Source organism: Haliotis cracherodii, unplaced genomic scaffold (assembly GCF_022045235.1).
Source record: "Haliotis cracherodii isolate W230 unplaced genomic scaffold, xgHalCrac1.p SCAF_9, whole genome shotgun sequence".
NCBI lineage: Eukaryota > Metazoa > Mollusca > Gastropoda > Lepetellida > Haliotidae > Haliotis > Haliotis cracherodii.
In genome coordinates this window covers 13668763-13689828 of record NW_027266343.1, presented here as the reverse complement: position 1 = coordinate 13689828, position 21066 = coordinate 13668763, and the positions used below count along the sequence as shown (strand labels likewise).

At 46.1% G+C, this 21066-nt stretch overlaps 1 protein-coding gene across 1 annotated transcript; it reads right to left on the bottom strand.

The window, feature by feature from the left end:
- Nucleotides 1-648: 648 nt before the first annotated feature.
- On the bottom strand, nt 649-21062 carry LOC139452709 (dihydropteridine reductase-like). Its single transcript, XM_071234277.1, has 7 exons — nt 20973-21062; nt 18580-18769; nt 16521-16655; nt 9384-9498; nt 8295-8378; nt 1651-3456; nt 649-1617 (listed from the first exon to the last, which is right to left on the bottom strand). Exons 1-6 carry the CDS (start codon nt 21060-21062, stop codon nt 3357-3359), a joined length of 714 nt encoding a protein of 237 aa, XP_071090378.1. The 3' UTR covers nt 649-1617; nt 1651-3356.
- Between the last annotated feature and the right edge of the window lie 4 nt (nt 21063-21066).

The window sequence follows — 21066 nt, the reverse complement described above, 5'->3', positions numbered from 1 at the left end:
AATTTGATCATGAACTGTTCAATATGTCATGAAAATTTGACCTTGTTTGTAGATTCATAAATAAACATTTTGGACAACTAGAACATGACAAGTGACGTTGACCTTCCATGCCATCCAACAATGTGCCCCATTCCATGGAGTTCACAGACACGTGATACCTGATCTACCGTTATCGTCTGTCATAGGTGAGGTGAAATGGGGTTTAATGTCGCATCCAGGATGATTTCACTTATATAGCACGTGTGTGTGTGGCTGCTTGTACTGGTCAGGACTGATGCCGATTTATAGTGCTTGCCCACTGAGATACCATGCCGCAGTTTAACATGAATACCCCACTCAGACACAGTATACTGACTCCGAGCCAACCAGTCCTTGCTTTAGCCCCTCAATGCCAAGCGCCAGACTGGTTAACAACAAGTACCATCTTTTAACATCTTTTGCTATGACACGGCCGGGGATTGAACCCTGGACCTTCCGCTCTCCGGACGGACGCTCTTCCACTAGACCACGGAGGCAGTCTCGTCTGTCAAAAGCATGTAATTGATAACTGGCAGCTGTGGCAAAGCTCAAAATTGAGCAAACAAACTAAGCACATAACATTCATGTCCAATATTGTGGAAATGACAACATAAGGGAAAAAATGGCATGATATACAGATAATTTATTGCTATGGATCACAACGATCGCACACTTGTAGAACAAGCCACAATGTGCTCACTGGGTGTCTCGCACTGTCTGTCCCCTGGAAGAACGGTTAACAAAGTGATATGCTATTGTGATACTGTTGTAGTGTATTATGCAAGTTAATTATCTTCCAATCAAACCCTTATAATTTAAACCTTCCAAAAAAATAACACTGTAGCATTGTCAATTCTTCAGCTACAAATGTCTGGATGAGCAGATCAATGATCACATGGCAACGTGTGACAGTGTATGCACATGTGCCGTGTAATATCATATATATGTTCCGATATCTGATTAAATTGTCCAATAAATAAGTGGTGACATACCTTGGATGGGTCCTTAGATTTTTGAGCATTTCTAACTCGGGTAACAGACCAAAAACTACTACGTATTTCTAAGAACCTGTAATACTATCACAATAGTTGACAATACCAATTTGCATTACAGCTTAACACAATAAAAAGGTCCTAATATAAGAGACATCAACATTCTTTGGTAACAAAGTCCTTAATCAAAAGCTACAAATGAATAGTTCACACAGAATATTCCTTGTATTGTGACAAGCAGTGTAAAAGGCTAGATGGTAATATATCACAAGTTTTTCGTTTCTTGGACCTAACAGTTGTCATAAATCATACAAATTTCCACCAGTATCCCTTGCAAAGCAGTCGATATGATTATTTTATTAAATGCAGTAACAAAGCAGTTCATAATAAAAACAACCCAAAAGCACCTTCTAACAACAAGTAAGATAGATAACAAAATAAAATTTGAGTGAAGCTGCCATTGAATGAACACATGGGGGTTATGCAGCCACAATGTGCCCCAGCCACAGAACAATACTGGAAGTACATGGCATACCTGTAGCTATTGACAATATCGAACATGGCATACCTGTACCTATTGACAATATTGTACATGGCATACCTGTAGCTATTGACACTATCGAACATGGCATACCTGTACCTATTGACAATATTGTACATGGCATACCTGTAGCTATTGACACTATCGTACATGGCATACCTGTAGCTATTGACAATATCGAACATGGCATACCTGTAGCTATTGACACTATCGTACATGGCATACCTGTAGCTATTGACAATATCGAACATGGCATACCTGTAGCTATTGGCAATATCGTACATGGCATACCTGTAGCTATTGACACTATCGTACATGGCATACCTGTAGCTATTGACAATATCGAACATGGCATACCTGTAGCTATTGACACTATCGTACATGGCATACCTGTAGCTATTGACACTATCGTACATGGCATACCTGTAGCTATTGACAATATTGAACATGGCATACCTGTAGCTATTGACAATATCGTACATGGCATACCTGTAGCTATTGACACTATCGTACATGGCATACCTGTAGCTATTGACAATATCGAACATGGCATACCTGTAGCTATTGACAATATCGAACATGGCATACCTGTAGCTATTGACACTATCGTACATGGCATACCTGTAGCTATTGACAATATCGAACATGGCATACCTGTAGCTATTGACACTATCGTACATGGCATACCTGTAGCTATTGACAATATCAAACATGGCATACCTGTAGCTATTGACAATATCAAAATCAAACATAGTCCTGTCTTCAAGGACTCCATGACTAGAAGATCCTGTGGTATACAGCAAGAAGGGTATACACACAAATAGGTAAAGACGGCTAAGGATGAGTGAGTGACTGAGCTGGGTGTTACACCACTTCTAGCATTACCACAGCAACACCTGGGACAAGAGAGATGGGCTTTACACATTGTCCCCTTGGGGGTGTTCAGCATGACGACTGAGTGCCTTCACTGACCCACAACCCAGCTAGCCCTTCTATAGAATATAGCATTGCACTGACAGATTTTACTTGCACCAGGCTGTTTAAATAGCTGAACAGTAATTACCCTTGTAAGAGTCTTGGAGATCAAAAACAATTCAACACTGATTATTAACTGGCATGCATGTAAACAACGTGTCTTTTAACCTTATTTTATGCAGATCAAAATCCTCATACATGTGATATTATTCTCTGTGCTGAATGAACCAAAAGAATATTAACAATACTGACTGCACATTGAGGAAAACCAGTGCCCAGTGCATCACTGTCATTGTAATGTCATGCATAGAAACAAAGAAAAGATCAACAAAACGCCTCCACAAAATCAATGCAGTAACCCTGTACCTGACTAGATATAAATAGGTTGATTAATGTCCACAATCTTCACCAGTCCTCTATAAATATTCGTCAAAAGACAATTTCTGCTTTTCAGCTAAAGGAAATCATATATTGTAGAGCATTGCCTTCTGGAATGTCATGATTTGTATGTAAAAGAAATGCCTCATAAAATTCATACATCACTATCAAAATATCTTTTGTAAAATACAAAACTCAATGCTCAGTAAAAACTTTAAGCAATGAAAGACAGATACAAAATAAAAGCGTGTCTCTATTTTCCCGATGACAAAGAACTCTAGACATTTGATTTACATTTAATCCCTGAACACTTCCTTCACAACATTATGAGGACAACATACATGGTGAGGGGTCTACATCCCTTCTTGTCTACATAACAACTCGAGGACCTTCACAAGCGCCTCACATGCACTGCACATGGACTTCAGAGGGTGCCTCCAGCTGGGCTTGGGTTAAGCTATGACCAGGTCAGTCTTGCTGTCCTTTGTGATCAGCTGCACCAAGCTTCCATTGGCGGGGCGTTCTTGCCCGACAGTCCACTTGTAGAACAGTCTGTAACAGAACAGCAGTATGATCAGAACCATCAGCAGGGACAGGGTTAGAGCGGGGACAGGGTTAGAGTGGAGACAGGGTTAGAGTGGAGACAAGGTTAGAGTGGGGACAGGGTTAGAGTGGAGACAGGGTTAGAGTGGAGACAGGGTTAGAGTGGGGACAGGGTTAGAGTGGGGACAGGGTTAGAGTGGAGACAGGGTTAGAGTGGAGACAGGGTTAGAGTGGAGACAGGGTTAGAGTGGGGACAGGGTTAGAGTGGAGACAGGGTTAGAGTGGAGACAGGGTTAGAGTGGAGACAGGGTTAGAGTGGAGACAGGGTTAGAGTGGGGACAGGGTTAGAGTGGAGACAGGGTTAGAGTGGAGACAGGGTTAGAGTGGAGACAGGGTTAGAGTGGAGACAGGGTTAGCGTGGGGACAGGGTTAGAGTGGAGACAGGGTTAGAGTGGGGACAGGGTTAGAGTGGAGACAGGGTTAGAGTGGAGACAGGGTTAGCGTGGGGACAGGGTTAGAGTGGAGACAGGGTTAGAGTGGGGACAGGGTTAGAGTGGAGACAGGGTTAGAGTGGGGACAGGGTTAGAGTGGAGACAGGGTTAGAGTGGAGACAGGGTTAGAGTGGAGACAGGGTTAGAGTGGAGACAGGGTTAGAGTGGAGACAGGGTTAGAGTGGAGACAGGGTTAGCGTGGGGACAGGGTTAGAGTGGAGACAGGGTTAGAGTGGGGACAGGGTTAGAGTGGAGACAGGGTTAGAGTGGAGACAGGGTTAGCGTGGGGACAGGGTTAGAGTGGAGACAGGGTTAGAGTGGGGACAGGGTTAGAGTGGAGACAGGGTTAGAGTGGGGACAGGGTTAGAGTGGAGACAGGGTTAGAGTGGAGACAGGGTTAGAGTGGAGACAGGGTTAGAGTGGAGACAGGGTTAGAGTGGGGACAGGGTTAGAGTGGAGACAGGGTTAGAGTGGAGACAGGGTTAGAGTGGAGACAGGGTTAGAGTGGAGACAGGGTTAGAGTGGAGACAGGGTTAGAGTGGGGACAGGGTTAGAGTGGAGACAGGGTTAGAGTGGAGACAGGGTTAGAGTGGGGACAGGGTTAGAGTGGAGACAGGGTTAGAGTGGAGACAGGGTTAGAGTGGAGACAGGGTTAGAGTGGGGACAGGGTTAGAGTGGAGACAGGGTTAGAGTGGGGACAGGGTTAGAGTGGAGACAGGGTTAGAGTGGAGACAGGGTTAGAGTGGAGACAGGGTTAGAGTGGAGACAGGGTTAGAGTGGGGACAGGGTTAGAGTGGAGACAGGGTTAGAGTGGAGACAGGGTTAGAGTGGGGACAGGGTTAGAGTGGAGACAGGGTTAGAGTGGAGACAGGGTTAGAGTGGAGATAGGGTTAGAGTGGGGACAGGGTTAGAGTGGAGACAAGGAGAGAGCTGGGACAAGGTTAGAGTAGGGACAAGGTTAGAGTAGGGACAAGGTTAGAGCAGGGACAAGGTTAGAGCAGGGACAAGGTTAGAGCAGGGACAAGGTTAGAGCAGGGACAAGGTTAGAGCAGGGACAAGGTTAGAGTGGGGACAGGGTTAGAGCAGGGACAAGGTTAGAGCAGGGACAAGGTTAGAGCAGGGACAAGGTTAGAGCAGGGACAAGGTTAGAGTGGGGACAGGGTTAGAGCAGGGACAGGGTTAGAGTAGGGACAAGGTTAGAGTAGGGACAAGGTTAGAGTGGGGACAGGGTTAGAGCGGGGACAGGGTTAGAGTAGGGACAGGGTTAGAGTAGGGACAAGGTTAGAGTAGGGACAAGGTTAGAGTAGGGACAAGGTTAGAGCAGGGACAAGGTTAGAGTAGGGACAAGGTTAGAGTAGGGACAAGGTTAGAGCAGGGACAAGGTTAGAGTAGGGACAAGGTTAGAGCAGGGACAGGGTTAGAGTGGGGACAAGGTTAGAGTAGGGACAAGGTTAGAGCAGGGACAAGGTTAGAGCAGGGACAAGGTTAGAGTAGGGACAAGGTTAGAGTAGGGACAAGGTTAGAGCAGGGACAAGGTTAGAGTAGGGACAAGGTTAGAGTAGGGACAAGGTTAGAGTAGGGACAAGGTTAGAGTAGGGACAAGGTTAGAGTAGGGACAAGGTTAGAGCAGGGACAGGGTTAGAGTGGAGACAGGGTTAGAGTGGGGACAAGGAGAGAGCTGGGACAAGGTTAGAGTAGGGACAAGGTTAGAGTAGGGACAAGGTTAGAGCAGGGACAGGGTTAGAGTGGAGACAGGGTTAGAGTGGGGACAAGGAGAGAGCGGGGACAAGGAGAGAGCTGGGACAAGGTTAGAGCAGGGACAAGGTTAGAGTAGGGACAAGGTTAGAGTAGGGACAAGGTTAGAGCGGGGACAAGGAGAGAGCTGGGACAAGGTTAGAGCAGGGACAAGGAGAGAGCAGGGATAGGGTTAGAGCAGGGACAAGGAGAGAGCTGGGACAAGGTTAGAGCAGGGACAAGGTTACAGCAGGGACAAGGTTAGAGCAGGGATACGGTTAGAGCAGGGACAAGGAGAGAGCTAGGATAGGGTTAGAGCAGGAATAGGGTTAGAGCAGGGACAAGGAGAGAGCTGGGACAAGGTACGAGCTTGGACAAGGTTAGAGCAGGGATACGGTTAGAGCAGGGACAAGGAGAGAGCTAGGATAGGGTTAGAGCAGTGATAGGGTTAGAGCAGGGACAAGGAGAGAGCTGGGACAGGGTTAGAGCTGGGACGAGGAGAGAGCTGGGACAAGGTTAGAGCAGGGACAGAGTTAGAGCTGGGAAAAGGAGAGAGCAGGGATAGGGTTAGAGCAGGGACAAGGAGAGAGCTGGGACAAGGAGAGAGCTGGGACAAGGTTAGAGCAGGGATAAGGTGAGAGCAGGGACAAGGTTAGAGCAGGGACAAGGTTAGAGCTGGGACAGGGTTAGAGCAGGGATAAGGTGAGAGCAGGGACAAGGTTAGAGCTGGGACAAGGTTAGAGCTGGGACAAGGTACGAGCAGGGACAGGGTTAGAGCTGGGACAGGGTTAGAGCAGGGATAAGGTGAGAGCAGGGACAAGGTTAGAGCAGGGACAAGGTTAGAGCTAGGACAAGGAGAGAGCTGGGACAAGGTTAGAGCAGGGACAAGGTTAGAGCAGGGACAAGGTTAGAGCTAGGACAAGGTTAGAGCTAGGACAAGGTTAGAGCTGGAACAAAGAGAGCAGAGACAGGGTTAGAGCAGGGACAAGGTTAGAGCTGGGAGAGGGTTAAAGCAAGGACAGGGTTAGAGCAGGAACAAGGTTAGAGCTGGGATAGGGTTAGAGCTGGGATAAGGTTACAGCTTGGATAAGGTTAGGACAGTGGCTGGGTTAGAGCAGGGACAAGGTTAGAGCTGGGACAAGGTTAGAGCAGGGACAAGGTTAGAGCTAGGACAAGGTTACAGCTGGGATAGGGTTAGGACAGGGGCTGGGTTAGAGCAGGGACAAGGTTAGAGCTGGGACAAGGTTAGAGCAGGGACAAGGTTAAAGCTGGGACAAGGTTAGAGCAGGGACAAGGTTAGAGCTGGGATAGTGTTAGGACAGGGACAAGGTTAGAGCAGGGACAAGGTTAGAGCTGGGACAAGGTTAGAGCTGTGACAAGGAGAGCTGGGACAAGGTCAGAGCTGGGACAAGGTTGGAGAGGGGAATGATCTTATTTGAAACAAATTCTGTGACAAGCTACACCTGATGTCCAATCAGTGTCAAGTAGAGGTGTAACGATACTTCTAACACATCGTGATTCTCGAGTTTCAATAATTTAATTTCTGTGAATTTTTCTCTGTGGCTCAGTTCACAGGAGGCTGTTGCATTTGTTCCATAACAGACAGTAACATAATGCTAGCCCCAGTAGTTAGCATAAGCTAGAATGTGTTTTTACTCATAACATCTCCCCTGTTGTTTTTCATACATTAGTTCAACTCATTACTGTCAATGTGTTGCAAATCTGAACACAAAAATAGAAAATTATAGCCTGGAAAGATAATGGTTTCATGCAGAAATATTCGTTAGCTGTTGAGTTTTGGCAGGATACTTCTTGGAGACTAAGTCAAAATTGTTTCGAAGGAAGGACAAGAACTTAAATTTGAAAACAACGACAACTATGAAAAGGCAATAGTTGAGCATGTGGTCACTGTACATGTTGTGCAAAGGTAATCTTACTTTGAGAGTTATGGTTCAGAAACAAAGCCAAAAGTTGTTTGAGACAGTGCAAATTGTTTCCATGGACACATAAGAAAATTTAATTTAGAAACATTTCAAAATAGCAAGAGGCACCAGTTTAGCTGATGAGCAATATACATATGCCAAGTGTCTTTGATACGTGTTGAAAGCTTTTTAAGTCCTGGTTTGAGACTAAATTTCCATGGAAACATAAAAAAAAAATATTTTGAAAAATTTTAAAATAGAAAAAGCCACTAGATTAGATGATTGCCAAGTTTTGTTGAAATACATTAAATGGTTTTCAAGTTATAGCTTGGTATAGGATGGGATAACAGTAGCCAATGTCAACGGGAATTAAGCCAAACACAAAATGTCTGCCCTTCCTTGTGAGCTAAAAATAATCAACACATGGGTAGGAGTATCATGTATCGTGTATCTTCACAATGCACCAATACATCTACGAATGACAACGCGAGTGTGAACCATCACCGGGACATCATTGCCAGACCAATCCAAGGGAGACAACTTTTGGTGCTCTACCATGTCCCACATCCACAACATGGAACTATCCCCTTGCCATCATTTTACTGCAATATTTTCAAATGCGGGTTCAAAACTCGATTGATACCTGACCCTCTGCAGGAGAATTCTACATTGATCTACCAACACAGCATTATTAACTTACTCAGCAACAAACTCAAGCGGGGTCCAGGTGCTGAAGTCTGCATTGGACATAAACTTCCTGTTCATGGGTGTGTCAAGGGTCACACTGAAACAAGGACAGAGAGGACTTCATCTTTGAATGTGGCAGATACAGTGAGTGAGTGAGTGAGTGAGTGAGTGAGTGAGTGAGTGAGTGAGTGAGTGAGTGAGTGAGTCAGTGAGTGAGTCAGTGAGTGAGTCAGCGAGTGAGTCAGTGAGTATGGTTTTACGCCGCTTTTAGCAATATTCCAGCAATATCACGGCGGGGGACACCAGAAAAGGGCTTCACACATTGTACCCATGTCGGGAATCGAACCCGGGTTTTCTGCTTGACGAGCGAACGCTTTAACCACTAGGCTACCCGACCGCCCTGGCAGATACAGACTATAAACTGATGTGAATATATGTGTCAAGTGTCTCACTGTGAGAATGATGGGTCCAGACACAATCACCCATTGTAGTCGTCTCTCATGACAAGCAAGGGGTACAGCTTCATGAAGGAAATTAAGAAAAGATCCAGAGTCAGTGACTTGGGTTCCATGTCGCTTTAAGCAATCCAACAGCAAAGTTCAAACACTGAACCTAGGCGTGAAATCAAACCAAGGCGTCTCCAGCTTAACGACCTGACACTTTAACCAATGGGCTACCCCCATGCTCCAGATTGAAAGAGAAGGGTTTTTTAACAATGTTCCAGCAATATTATGACAGGAATATATATATAATGGATCAAATTAAGGGCTTGATTTAACTTGCACCAGATGCATATTGATATGAAACCTAGCTGCTGCACCTTGGCCCATAAATGTATCAATGTTGAAACATGTGCTCATAGTTTAATGATATCAAGCATGACAAATTACTTATAACACAAGGAATATTGTGCAGCGATAGAAATTGACACTAGTCCCATAGTCCTTGCCAAACTGACCATTAGTTAAGGTATCATAAGGCCTGGAAGAAATTTGCCATTTTTAAGCGTTTTGCTACATGTTATCATTACAAGGACTAGTGGACTAAAACTGTTACTGTTAGTTTCTATCGCTGTTGTGTGATTGTAATGGTGACAACCTACGGCAGTATGGCAGCTGAGAGGCTGTTTGCAGGCATCCCACTGTTGTCAGCAGCTAGACTCTTCACCAGCTGATGGATAGCAGCCTTGGCCAGACCATACCCAATCATACCTGGGAAATACAGGGGAAACAAGTTCAAGTTTGACCATCATACAAAAACTTGTTTAAAAAATACCAAACCATCAAAAGGAACCACTAAACCTATCCATGGTTTAGTTTAGTGAAGAAATACTGTAAGGTTTTTGAGACATGCTCCAGAAACAAGCACCACAGCTATTTTCAGTCTAAAGTTGTTGCTATGGAAATTTGAAAAATAAATTTGAAAAGAAACCCAAACTATCAAAATGCACCAGTTCACCTCTAGACCTAACCATGTACCAAGTTAGGTGAAGAAATATAAGATCTGCTACAGAACCGACATTTTGCATGCACCTACAGATGGACTGACGGATGGACAGTGTCCATTTTAATAAACCAATCACACAGGCTCACACAAATAGGGTACATGTTCTTTCTTGACCAGATCACACCCCATCACACCCATCAAACAGAGACACACACATGGGAAACAAGCTCTATGTTGATCAGATCACACACCATCATACAGAGCCTCACACACCTGGGGAACAAGCTCTATCTTCATCAGATCACATCCCATCATACAGAGAATCACATCCCATCATACAGAGAATCACACACCTGGGGAACATGCTCTAGCTTGATCAGATCACATCCCATCATACAGAGAATCACACACCTGGGGAACAAGCTCTATCTTCATCAGATCACATCCCATCATACAGAGAATCACATCCCATCATACAGAGAATCACACACCTGGGGAACATGCTCTAGCTTGATCAGATCACATCCCATCATACAGAGAATCACACACCTGGGGAACAAGCTCTATCTTCATCAGATCACATCCCATCATACAGAGAATCACATCCCATCATACAGGGAATAACACACCTGGGGAACATGCTCTAGCTTGATCAGATCACATCCCATCATACAGAGAATCACACACCTGGGGAACAAGCTCTATCTTGATCAGATCACACACCATCATACAGAGAATCACACACCTGTGGAACAAGCTCTAGCTTGATCAGATCACATCCCATCATACAGAGAATCACACACCTGTGGAACAAGCTCTATGTTGATCAGATCACACCCCATCATGCAGAGAATCACACACCTGGGGAACAAGCTCTATCTTGATCAGATCACATCCCATCATACAGAGCCTCACACACCTGGGGAACAAGCTCTATGTTGATCAGATTACACACCATCATACATAGAATCACACACCTGGGGAACAAGCTCTATCTTGATCATATCACATCCCATCATACAGAGAATCACACACCTGGGGAACAAGCTCTATCTTGATCATATCACATCCCATCATACATAGAATCACACACCTGGGGAACAAGCTCTATCTTGATCATATCACATCCCATCATACAGAGAATCACACACCTGGGGAACAAGCTCTATCTTGATCAGATCACATCCCATCATACAGAGAATCACACACCTGGGGAACAAGCTCTATCTTCATCAGATCACATTCCATCATGCAGAGAATCACACACCTGGGGAACAAGCTCTATCTTCATCAGATCACATCCCATCATACAGAGAATCACATCCCATCATACAGAGAATCACACACCTGGGGAACATGCTCTAGCTTGATCAGATCACATCCCATCATACAGAGAATCACACACCTGGGGAACAAGCTCTATCTTCATCAGATCACATCCCATCATACAGAGAATCACATCCCATCATACAGGGAATAACACACCTGGGGAACATGCTCTAGCTTGATCAGATCACATCCCATCATACAGAGAATCACACACCTGGGGAACAAGCTCTAGCTTGATCAGATCACATCCCATCATACAGAGAATCACACACCTGTGGAACAAGCTCTATGTTGATCAGATCACACCCCATCATGCAGAGAATCACACACCTGGGGAACAAGCTCTATCTTGATCAGATCACATCCCATCATACAGAGCCTCACACACCTGGGGAACAAGCTCTATGTTGATCAGATTACACACCATCATACAGAGCCTCACACACCTGGGGAACAAGCTCTATCTTGATCATATCACATCCCATCATACATAGAATCACACACCTGGGGAACAAGCTCTATCTTGATCATATCACATCCCATCATACAGAGCCTCACACACCTGGGGAACAAGCTCTATGTTGATCATATCACATCCCATCATACAGAGAATCACACACCTGGGGAACAAGCTCTATCTTGATCATATCACATCCCATCATACATAGAATCACACACCTGGGGAACAAGCTCTATCTTGATCAGATCACATCCCATCATACAGAGAATCACACACCTGGGGAACAAGCTCTATCTTGATCAGATCACACCCCATCATGCAGAGAATCACACACCTGGGGAACAAGCTCTATGTTGATCAGATCACACCCCATCATGCAGAGAATCACACACCTGGGGAACAAGCTCTATCTTGATCAGATCACATTCCATCATACAGAGAATCACACACCTGGGGAACAAGCTCTATCTTGATCATATCACATTCCATCATGCAGAGAATCACACACCTGGGGAACAAGCTCTATGTTGATCAGATCACACACCATCATACAGAGAATCACACACCTGGTGAACAAGCTCTATCTTGATCATATCACATTCCATCATGCAGAGAATCACACACCTGGGGAACAAGCTCTATGTTGATCAGATCACACCCCATCATGCAGAGAATCACACACCTGGGGAACAAGCTCTATCTTGATCAGATCACATCCCATCATACAGAGAATCACACACCTGGGGAACAAGCTCTATCTTGATCAGATCACATCCCATCATACAGAGAATCACACACCTGGGGAACAAGCTCTATCTTGATCATATCACATTCCATCATGCAGAGAATCACACACCTGGGGAACAAGCTCTATGTTGATCAGATCACACACCATCATACAGAGAATCACACACCTGGGGAACAAGTTCTATCTTCATCAGATCACACCACACACACACCTGGGGAACAAGCTCTACGTTGATCAGATCACATCCCATCATACAGAGAATCACACACCTGGGGAACAAGCTCTATCTTCATCAGATCACATCCCATCATACATAGAATCTCACACCTGGGGAACAAGCTCTATGTTGATCAGATCACACCCCATCATGCAGAGAATCACACACCTGGGGAACAAGCTCTATGTTGATCAGATCACACCCCATCATGCAGAGAATCACACAAATAAGGAATAAGTTCTATCTTCATCAGATCACACCACACACACACCTAGGGAACAAGCTCTATGTTGATCAGATCACATCCCATCATACATAGAATCGCACACATGGGGAACAAGCTCTATCTTGATCATATCACACACCATCATACATAGAATCTCACACCTGGGGAACAAGCTCTATCTTCATCAGATCACATCCCATCATACAGAGAATCGCACACATGGGGAACAAGCTCTATCTTGATCATATCACACCCCATCATACAGAGAATCACACACCTGGGGAACAAGCTCTATGTTGATCAGATCACACCCCATCATGCAGAGAATCACACACCTGGGGAACAAGTTCTATTTTCATCAGATCACACCACACACACACCTGGGGAACAAGCTCTATGTTGATCAGATCACATCCCATCATACAGAGAATCACACACCTGGGGAACAAGCTCTATGTTGATCAGATCACACACCATCATACAGAGAATCTCACACCTGGGGAACAAGCTCTATCTTGATCATATCACACACCATCATACAGAGAATCACACACCTGGGGAACAAGCTCTATCTTGATCAGATCACATCCCATCATACATAGAATCGCACACATGGGGAACAAGCTCTATCTTGATCATATCACATCCCATCATACATAGAATCTCACACCTGGGGAACAAGCTCTATCTTGATCAGATCACACCCCATCATGCAGAGAATCACACACCTGGGGAACAAGCTCTCAATTCGGAATATACCGCACCAACAACCAAGCCATAAAGTACATGAATTGTGATCCCACAAAAGCTGGAACATGATTTGCTTCCTAAACCACTTGCATTCAAATATGTATACTAATATTAACGATCAATCATTTTTCTGGCTTCCAACTCAATGGGTAATGTCATCACTTGATTTGCTTTAATGCCACATTAAATCAGTTATACTGCAGAGCATAAGCCTACTATGTTAATGCAGATTCGAGAGGTTTACCTATTGTAGAACACATGACAGAGAGAGGGGAGAGGGGTGAGGGCAGAGGGGAGAGGGGAGAGGGGAGTAGGGAGTGGGGAGAGGGAGAGGAGAGTGTGGAGTGTGGAGTGGGGAGTGGGGAGAGGGAGAGGGAGAGGAGAGTGTGGAGTGTGGAGTGTGGAGTGTGGAGTGGGAAGAGGGAGAGGAGAGTGTGGAGTGTTGAGTGTGGAGTGGGGAGAGGGAGAGGAGAGTGTGGAGCGGGGAGAGGGGAGAGGGGAGTGGGGAGAGGGAGAGGAGAGTGTGGAGTGGGGAGAGGGGAGAGGGGAGTAGGGAGAGGGAGAGGAGAGTGGAGTGTGGAGTGTGGAGAGGGAGAGGAGAGAGTGGAGTGTGGAGCGGGGAGTGGGGAGTGGGGAGAGGGAGAGGAGAGAGTGGAGTGTGGAGTGGGGAGAGGGAGAGGAGAGTGTGGAGTGGGGAGAGGGAGAGGAGAGTTTGGAGCGGGGAGTGGGGAGAGGGGAGTGGGGAGAGGGAGAGGGAGAGGAGAGTGTGGAGTGGGGAGAGGGGAGAGGGGAGAGGGGAATGGGGTGAGGGAGAGGGAGAGGAGAGTGTGGAGTGGGGAGAGGGGAGAGGGAGAGGGAGAGAAGAGTGTGGAGTGGGGAGAGGGGTGAGGGTAATGGGGTGAGGGGAGTAGGGAGTGGGGAGAGGGAGAGGAGAGCGTGGAGAGGGGAGAGGGGAGAGGAGAGTGGGGAGAGGGAGAGGGAGAGGAGAGTGTGGAGTGGGGAGAGGGGAGTGGGGAGAGGGAGAGGAGAGTGTGGAGTGGGGAGAGGGGAGAGGGGAGAGGGGAGTGGGGAGAGGGAGAGGGAGAGGAGAGTGTGGAGTGGGAAGTGGGGAGAGGGAGAGGAGAGAGTGGAGTGTGGAGTGGGGAGTGTGGAGTGGGGAGAGGGAGAGGAGAGTGTGGAGTGTGGAGTGTGGAGTGTGGAGTGGGGAGAGGGAGAGGAGAGAGTGGAGTGTGGAGCGGGGAGTGGGGAGTGGGGAGAGGGAGAGGAGAGAGTGGAGTGTGGAGTGGGGAGAGGGAGAGGAGAGTGTGGAGTGGGGAGAGGAGAGAGGGGAGTGGGGAGAGGGAGAGGAGAGGGAGAGGAGAGTGTGGAGTGTGGAGTGGGGAGAGGGAGAGGAGAGAGTGGAGTGTGGAGTGGGGAGTGGGGAGAGGGAGAGGAGAGTGTGGAGTGGGGAGAGGGGAATGGGGTGAGGGAGAGGGAGAGGAGAGTGTGGAGTGGGGAGAGGGGAGAGGGAGAGGGAGAGGAGAGTGTGGAGTGGGGAGTGGGGAGAGGGAGAGGAGAGAGTGGAGTGTGGAGTGTGGAGTGGGGAGAGGGAGAGGAGAGTGTGGAGCGGGGGAGTGGGGAGAGGGGAATGGGGTGAGGGAGAGGGAGAGGAGAGTGTGGAGTGGGGAGAGGGGAGAGGGAGAGGGAGAGAAGAGTGTGGAGTGGGGAGAGGGGTGAGGGTAATGGGGTGAGGGGAGTAGGGAGTGGGGAGAGGGAGAGGAGAGCGTGGAGAGGGGAGAGGGGAGAGGAGAGTGGGGAGAGGGAGAGGGAGAGGAGAGTGTGGAGCGGGGAGTGGGGAGAGGGAGTGGGGGAGAGGGAGAGGAGAGTGTGGAGTGGGGAGAGGGGAGTGGGGAGAGGGGAGAGGGAGAGGAGAGTGTGGAGTGTGGAGTGGGGAGAGGGAGAGGAGAGAGTGGAGTGTGGAGCGGGGAGTGGGGAGTGGGGAGAGGGAGAGGAGAGAGTGGAGTGTGGAGTGGGGAGAGGGAGAGGAGAGTGTGGAGTGGGGAGAGGAGAGAGGGGAGTGGCGAGAGGGAGAGGGAGAGGAGAGTGTGGAGTGGGGAGAGGGGAGAGGAGAGAGTGGAGTGTGGAGTGGGGAGTGGGGAGAGGGAGAGGGAGAGTGTGGAGCGGGGAGTGGGGAGAGGGGAATGGGGTGAGGGAGAGGGAGAGGAGAGTGTGGAGTGGGGAGAGGGGAGAGGGGAGTGGGGAGAGGGAGAGGAGAGTGGGGAGTCGGGAGAGGGGAGAGGGGAGTGGGGAGAGGGAGAGGGAGAGGGAGAGGAGAGTGTGGAGTGTGGAGTGGGGGAGAGGGAGAGGAGAGAGTGGAGTGGGGAGTGGGGAGAGGGAGAGGAGAGAGTGGAGTGTGGAGTGGGGAGAGGGAGAGGAGAGTGTGGAGTGGGGAGAGGAGAGAGGGGAGTGGGGAGAGGGAGAGGGAGAGGAGAGTGTGGAGTGGGGAGAGGGAGAGGAGAGAGTGGAGTGTGGAGTGTGGAGTGGGAGAGAGGGAGAGGAGAGTGTGGAGTGTGGAGTGGGGGAGAGGGAGAGGAGAGTGTGGAGCGGGGAGTGGGGAGAGGGGAATGGGGTGAGGGAGAGGGAGAGGAGAGTGTGGAGTGGGGAGAGGGGAGAGGGAGAGGGAGAGAAGAGTGTGGAGTGGGGAGAGGGGGAGGTAAGGAGGGGAGTAGGGAGTGGGAGGGGAGCGGAGAGCGTGGAGAGGGGAGAGGGCGTGAGGACGGCGGGGCGCGGGTGAGGGGCATAGGGGGTACAGGGGATGGGTAGAGGGGATAGTGGGGAGGGGGGGAGTGGGGGGGTGTGGGGCAGAGGGGCGCGGGCGCGGTCGAGGGGCCGATAGGGGATGTGGGGAGGAAAATGGCTGAAGTTCCCTTTAAGGGCATGCAGCGTCAAGTAGCCCCCGCCCCCTTTGCTACAACCAATGTGGGGGGTATCTAGCTACTTGAGGTATCTTAACCCTAAATGGCTATGAGCCTGTGTGGGGATGGGGGGTGTATATAGCTATACATGTCATCTGGGGTGGGCATACTCCCTCTAGGGCTGGCTGCGCTCCTGGCAGGGTGAGGACACCTCCCTCCTTGAGGTACTTGGCTGCAAGACTTGAGGAGAGCACAGACGTCCATACGCTCTGCTTCCACATCATGTCTGCATTCTTCACCAGATCTGTAACCATTGTAACACAGGCCATTATCAACACGGTTCACCCTTGGACAGACAACAGTGTTTCTCACCACTTGCCAGAATGATGATAACATTGACATTATAAATAGGGAGATTATTTAAGAAATAATCGACACAGCCCTGAGTGGATTAATCCCTGCAGTGTGTTATTGTACGATAAACAACGACCACTCGTATGTTTATTTCTCATATGAAATATCAACATTATGTACAGCCTCCTTATAAATGTTAGTAAAACGTACACGCTTTAAAAACATTTACTGGTATTTAAATATAGATGACTCAATGAATAGAAAGTGACCGCGGCAATGTCGGCCAAGTCAATTTTATGAACAGGGTTTGGTCATTCCAACATATTCTCACAATTTTCATGTCGATTATCTGTACCTTTTCTCCCAATACCGACTGCCACATTTCTCTCAATTTTAGGAAGCGATCAGTCGGCCATTATGTTTATCTACACTGCCCAGCTACATCTAGGCTTAAAAAATATATATAGGAAATGGTCCCCAGGCAAAGGTTTTTGAAAATATAGTGCGGGCGGGCAGTGTCCTTTTTTTCTGTTGCTGTTGTTGTTCAAACTAGTATGTCACCAATAAAAAGTTATGTAATCAATAAACAATTGTGCACAATCAACCTGATAAAAGGGTCTCCCTACATAAATGTATTCCTTGATGAGTAAAATACTGGAATACAGTATTTGATTACTGTTGGACTTGGAACTTTTTTGTTTTTATTTCAAAATGGAAATAAAAACAAAACGTGCGGCGAACTTTATGATGATGCGGGCGGTGCCTGAGAATCAAGACTATTATTTTTTTTAGCCCTATGGGAACAACTCAATTTCCCTCTCAAAACTAATGTTATCCAATTCACGACGTCATCAAGTTGTGAGCGCATGTTCAAATCACTAGAAATGATGTCCCGATAGAACAATGTTTTATCATGAAATAAACCATGGTTCGTTCTTCATTGTTCTTTGCGATTAAACGTGTAGCTATCTTACATAACGACATAAAAAAACGGAATGTTTCCACTCCCCACAGCAATGTGTGACATGAAAATCATAAGGTCCTTGTCATTCACCTGATGTTAAAGGTTTAAACTGTTGGGGTCTGTAGATACAAATATGATAGAAGAAAAACTAAAGGACACCAGGACTCCCTCCGCTTCTTAAATTAATTTATGTTCAAAGATGTCCGAGCTAGTTGATGTAACATAATTTGGCACGGACTATTTCAGATGAGCAGAAACAATAGACTGAAATTAAAAACACATGCCATTTGAAGATCCGGGTTAGAATTGGTCTTAAACAATCAATGCTACAATAAGAGGCGACTAATGGGATAAGGTGGTCAGACTCAGTTGCATAGATTGATGCTCATGAAGTCAATCACTGGGTTGTCTGGTCCAGACTCTATCATTTACAGACCTCTGTCATATAGTTGGTATATTGCTTACATGAAAACACTTGCACTGACATGATCTACATTAACCCTAATGAAGGACAGTGTTCACCTACAGCAATTCTACTCATACTGATTGATGCCGAGTTGGTAAACCTTAAATTCAAATTCCCAGTTTCACTGCAACCTAAGCCCTGTAACCATGGAAACTGTTAGGTCACAAGGGCAACTATCTGGACATTAGTGCTATTGAAATGGCATAAAAGCCACTACTGCGATACTATGGCAATAGTAGTAAAACCATGGTAACAGTATGCCAGTGTATGACAATTATCTCTACCTACCGACTGCCATATTGACAGAATGACAAACCTCACATATTCCATTTTCCTTGTTTGTTGTGTAATGCCGCACTCAGCAATATTCCAGCTTCAAAATATTCAAGCATGTTTAATCAAAGATAAGTTATTAACAACCCTAATGAAGAAACAATAACATACCTTTAGAGGCTGCATTGCCACCAGCCCATCCCCCGGCAACACACAAGATGGCATCCACCTTATTCTCCCCCAGGACTCCATCGACGCTCTTTACAACTTCCTCTTCCTGTGCTGTCCAAGATTCAACTGGCTTCACAATGATGTTGGCATCTGCATCTTCATTTGGGTGAAGGTCAATGGAACCTACCCACTGAAAGAAGAGACATCGTATTACAACTTAGGCAAAGAGTTTATCATACATCAATTGGTCAAATTTTACAATGGCAATATATCCCAATCACATTCAGTGTGTCAGTCAATGTGTGTAGCCCACATGTCAGTGGTGTTATAAACCAGATCATATATTCAACGTCGATCAAATCAAAAAATAATAATTCAATTTATCTCCACACCCTACAACTGACAATAGTGAAACTCATCATCTATCACTGCAGTAGTCAGTGGTAGAAACTAACATTTTTACTCCACTAGTCGACCCGTGAAGATCCGGGTAGAATAGGTCTTCAGCAACCCATGCTTGCCACAAAAGGCGACTACGCTTGCTGTAAGAGGCGACTAACGGGATCGGGTGTTCAGGCTCGCTGACTTGGTTGATGCATGTCATCGTACCCAATTGCGTAGATCGATGCTCATGATGTCAATCACTGAATCGTCTGGTCCAGACTCGATTATTTACAGACAATAACAGTGATGAGTGTGGTGTTAAACAAACAATACAATACTCCGCTAGTCCTTAAAATGATAACATATAGCAAAACCCTCAAAAAGGGCAAATTTCTACTATTCCTTATGATACCTTAACTATTTGGCAGTTTGGCAAGGACTACAGGACTAGTGCCAGTTTCAAAGCCTGACAGTGTGTTTGCTTATTGTTTAATGCAGCATAATATTCCAGAAATATGATGGCGGCCTGTAAATAATGGAGTCTGGACCAGGCAATCCAGACATTGACATCATGATCATCGATCTACGCAATTGGGATATGATGATATGCAATGCGATAACTGTGATGACACATGTACACATTTAACTCGGATTTCGCATCTAATGTACAGCGTTAGAAATTGGCACTAGTCCTATAGTCCTTACCAGACTGACCAATGGTAAAGGTATCCTAAGGACTAGTAGAAATTGGCCCTTTTAAGGGTTTTGCCATATGTTATCATTGTAAGGACTAGTGGACAAAAACTGTTAGTTTCTAACCCTGATGTAATGTCCTGACGTTCAGCTACAGGGAATGTGTTTCCATCAACTCTCTTATGATATTAAGTTTTCATATACTGAGGACTTTAATTCATATTTCACCCCATATTAAACTAGTTTAACTTATCTACATGTCTTTGAGAAATTCCCTCATCATCAGGCTGGATATTAAGACGACCTTCTGTCATGCCTGCAGCAAGCATGTTCTACACATATTATGTATTTTTCTGAGACTTAAATCGTCTGTTCTTACCCCCACTACAGTAGTACAGGATCAAGTCAGCAGTTACAAAATTACATGAGAACAATGAAGAAAATATTCATAATCAGATATAAAATATTACAAAACTCGGATTGATAGCTACGTCACTGATTATTAGTTGATAATAACCAACTTTGCGTGATTGTGTGCATAATAGAAAATAATTGTCCAAAAATGGGTGCCAAATGATTTGTGACAAGCAATATCATGAAAATGGCAAGACTTCCGCCTATATCCCCCTCCAAAACATATACACGTATGCATTGCCGCTCAATACTTTTCATCATATATATTTTTGAGGGGGATACGGGTGAAAGCCTTACTGAACATTATCATAATTATGTTTCAAGGAAGAGATATAATAAATTAACTGAAACCATTTCATCAAACATCAGCACTTAGATCTTGCATTCAAATATCTAAGTTTCAGAAAAAAAAATATATTTACAAACATATGCTCACATAAACCACCCTAATGTTTGATTCATGTGTGCTAGAAATATCTGCTATTGATGTGATGCATATTTTCCAAATTCTAAATTCTATCTTCTGCATTATCTTTTCAAGCTGAATATTGACAATGAATCGATTTTGAAAATCGATAAATTTTCGTAGCCTAGATTCGAGACCAACGCCTTTTCGAAAACTAAGGGGTTGTTCTTTCACCCTTGAACGTCTCAGCGAGCATATGCATGTCTCGTAGGCAAAACCAAAACCAGCATGCAACTGGAATCGAATGTCAACCAAGGTCACAAGCTCCTGTCTCAATGGCGCATGGCTTGTGACGGTGTCAAAAGAGTTATGATGGTGATTGATGCAAAGCTGTGACGTAGGTCACTTCCGTAGTTGTTCTACACGCTGATTTCGAGACTGAGAAGTAAACATTCTGACTGCAATGGAATCAGCATCACGTAAGAAATGCACATACATAGTTTTGAGCTTTGAAATGTTTCACAATCGCAGAACCAAGTGCACCTCTTCCACCATAAACCAACACGCGACCACCTTGCGCCGCCATCTTG

Bases quoted from the DNA above. Each gene is read 5' to 3' on its own strand.
- LOC139452709 (XM_071234277.1), bottom strand. From the start codon at position 21,062: ATGGCGGCGCAAGGTGGTCGCGTGTTGGTTTATGGTGGAAGAGGTGCA. The intron at 18,770-20,972 runs GTATGTGCATTT...CTCTTCTTTCAG, and splicing joins ATTTCAAAGCTCAAAACTAT to TGGGTAGGTTCCATTGACCT. The intron at 8,379-9,383 runs GTAGGTTGTCAC...TCCTTGTTTCAG, and splicing joins CTCTCAGCTGCCATACTGCC to TGTGACCCTTGACACACCCA.